This window comes from Monopterus albus, unplaced genomic scaffold (assembly GCF_001952655.1).
Source record: "Monopterus albus unplaced genomic scaffold, M_albus_1.0 scaffold1345.1, whole genome shotgun sequence".
In the NCBI taxonomy this organism is placed as follows: Eukaryota; Metazoa; Chordata; class Actinopteri; order Synbranchiformes; family Synbranchidae; genus Monopterus; species Monopterus albus.
Genome location: NW_018129223.1, coordinates 1 through 1,995, shown reverse-complemented (window position 1 = coordinate 1,995; position 1,995 = coordinate 1). Strand labels below are relative to the sequence as shown.

The 1,995-nt window shown below is 36.3% G+C and overlaps 1 protein-coding gene across 1 annotated transcript; it reads left to right on the top strand.

Annotated features, from left to right (window-relative positions):
• Window positions 1-791, top strand: LOC109953790 (olfactory receptor 6N2-like). The gene has a single exon (XM_020589253.1). The coding sequence runs from the start codon at window positions 1-3 to the stop codon at window positions 757-759; it is 759 nt and encodes a 252-aa protein (XP_020444909.1). The 3' UTR covers window positions 760-791.
• The last annotated feature ends 1,204 nt before the right edge of the window (window positions 792-1,995 follow it).

The following is a 1,995-nucleotide window of genomic DNA, read 5'->3' as shown; positions in this document are numbered from 1 at the left end:
ATGTACATTTTCATTGCAGCCTTGTTATTGAACTCTGTTCTTCTCAGCACTTCTCTCTACCCAAAGCTGTTGACTGATGTCTTATGTGAAAAACAGATCATATCCTATCCAGCCTGTCTCTTTCAGTGGTTTGCATATTACTTTCTAACAGGTTCAGAAATGCCCCTGTTGGCAGCCATGGCCTATGACAGGTATGTGTCTATATGTAAACCTTTGCGATATCCAGCTATCATGAGAAAATCAAACACCAGTATATTCCTGCTTTTAGCTTGGCTTCTGTCTGCTTGTTTGGTTACAGTGCCAGTTAGCCTGAGTGCTGATGCTAAACTTTGTAACTTTACTTTTAAAGGAATAATTTGCAGCAGTGGGGTGATCAAACTTCGATGTGTGAGTTCAAGAGTATTATATATATATGGCTTTGTTGCTTTGGTAAACCTTCATGTTTTACCAGTGCTTTTCATACTTTTTACCTACACCAGGATACTTATATTATCCTATCAAAGTTGTAGAGAAGTTAGGAGAAAAGCTGCACAGACTTGTTTACCTCACCTGCTGGTTCTAATGAACTTCACCTGTTCCATGGGATTTGATGTAATTCTAGCTCGACTGGACATAGATTTTTCCCAAACTGTGCGTTTAATAATGACATTACAAGTAATTTTGTACAGTCCTCTCTTTAATCCAATCATATATGGGCTAAAAATGAAAGAAATTTCTAAACACCTTAAGCGGTTGCTTTGTCCAGGTAAAGTCAGCTAATGTACAAGCAATAAGTGCACAGTCATTGTTTAAGATAAGATAAGATAAGATACCTTTATTGTCATTGTATTCAGGATACAAGGAAATTACAAGTGCTTGTCACATCACTATGGTGTTTAAAAGAACATACATACACCCAATCAAAAAAAAAAAAAAAAAAAAAAAACATTATAAAATTGAAGAGAGGATATAAAGTGCCTGAATGCTAGGTCATAATATTGCACATATAACAATATGTTGGGTATAAATAAGATAAACTAGATGGACTATTTATTAACATGTGCTGTATGGCTACAGGAAAGAAACTGTTCAGAAATTGTTTTGTGTGTTTTAATTAACCTATACTGCCTGCCTGAAGGATGGAGGTCAAACAGATAATGACCGGGGTGGGAATTGTCTTTTAAGATAGTCGCTCTACTGAGGTGGCAGGTTGCAGCAATGTCCTCAATTGAGGGAGGAGGGCAGCCAGTGATTTTCTGCGCTGTGTTGACCACCCTCTGTAGAGCCTTCCGGTCAGCTACTGTACAACCTGAGTACCACACTGTGATGCAGTATGTTAATATAGTCTCTACGGCACAGCGGTAAAAAGACACCAGCAGGGTTCCACACAGGTTGTTTTTCCTAAGGACTCTCAGGAAGTGCAGGTGCTACTGTTTAGTGTCATAATAAAGCAGACATATGGTTTCTCTAAAACTTTAAAGGCATTGAATGTAAAGAGTTGTTTCTAAACCTGTAATGGACAGTGTCATCTACATCAACAATATATTGACTACTGACTAAGCATTAAAACCCAAAACCACAAACACAAAGTGCATTTCAGTTTTAATAAGTTTATTTATGAATTTTCCTGTTTGTTTTTAATTAACTTCAGCAAAATACTGTATATCCCTGTTGCCATTAATGATATGATTGCTGTCTCTGGGTGTATTGTTTGTTGCTTCTATAGTCTATATTTTCTATTCAACATATTCATGTTTGAATATGACGGCAAAAGTATGTGCAAGATTCTGACTTGCCAGTGTATGTGATTTTATACAGAAGTTTGGCACCCTGAAAGACAAAGAAGTTAAAATAACATAGTAAAAATACTGCTAAACCATAATCTTTCATGTCATGATATGATTTTATTATTATATATAGTGTGTAGTTCTTCTGAAATGTGTTGGTAACCCATTAACAAGAAGAAATTCAACACTTAATGTCATTGTTAGAATCGCTCGGACACGGAAGAGAGCG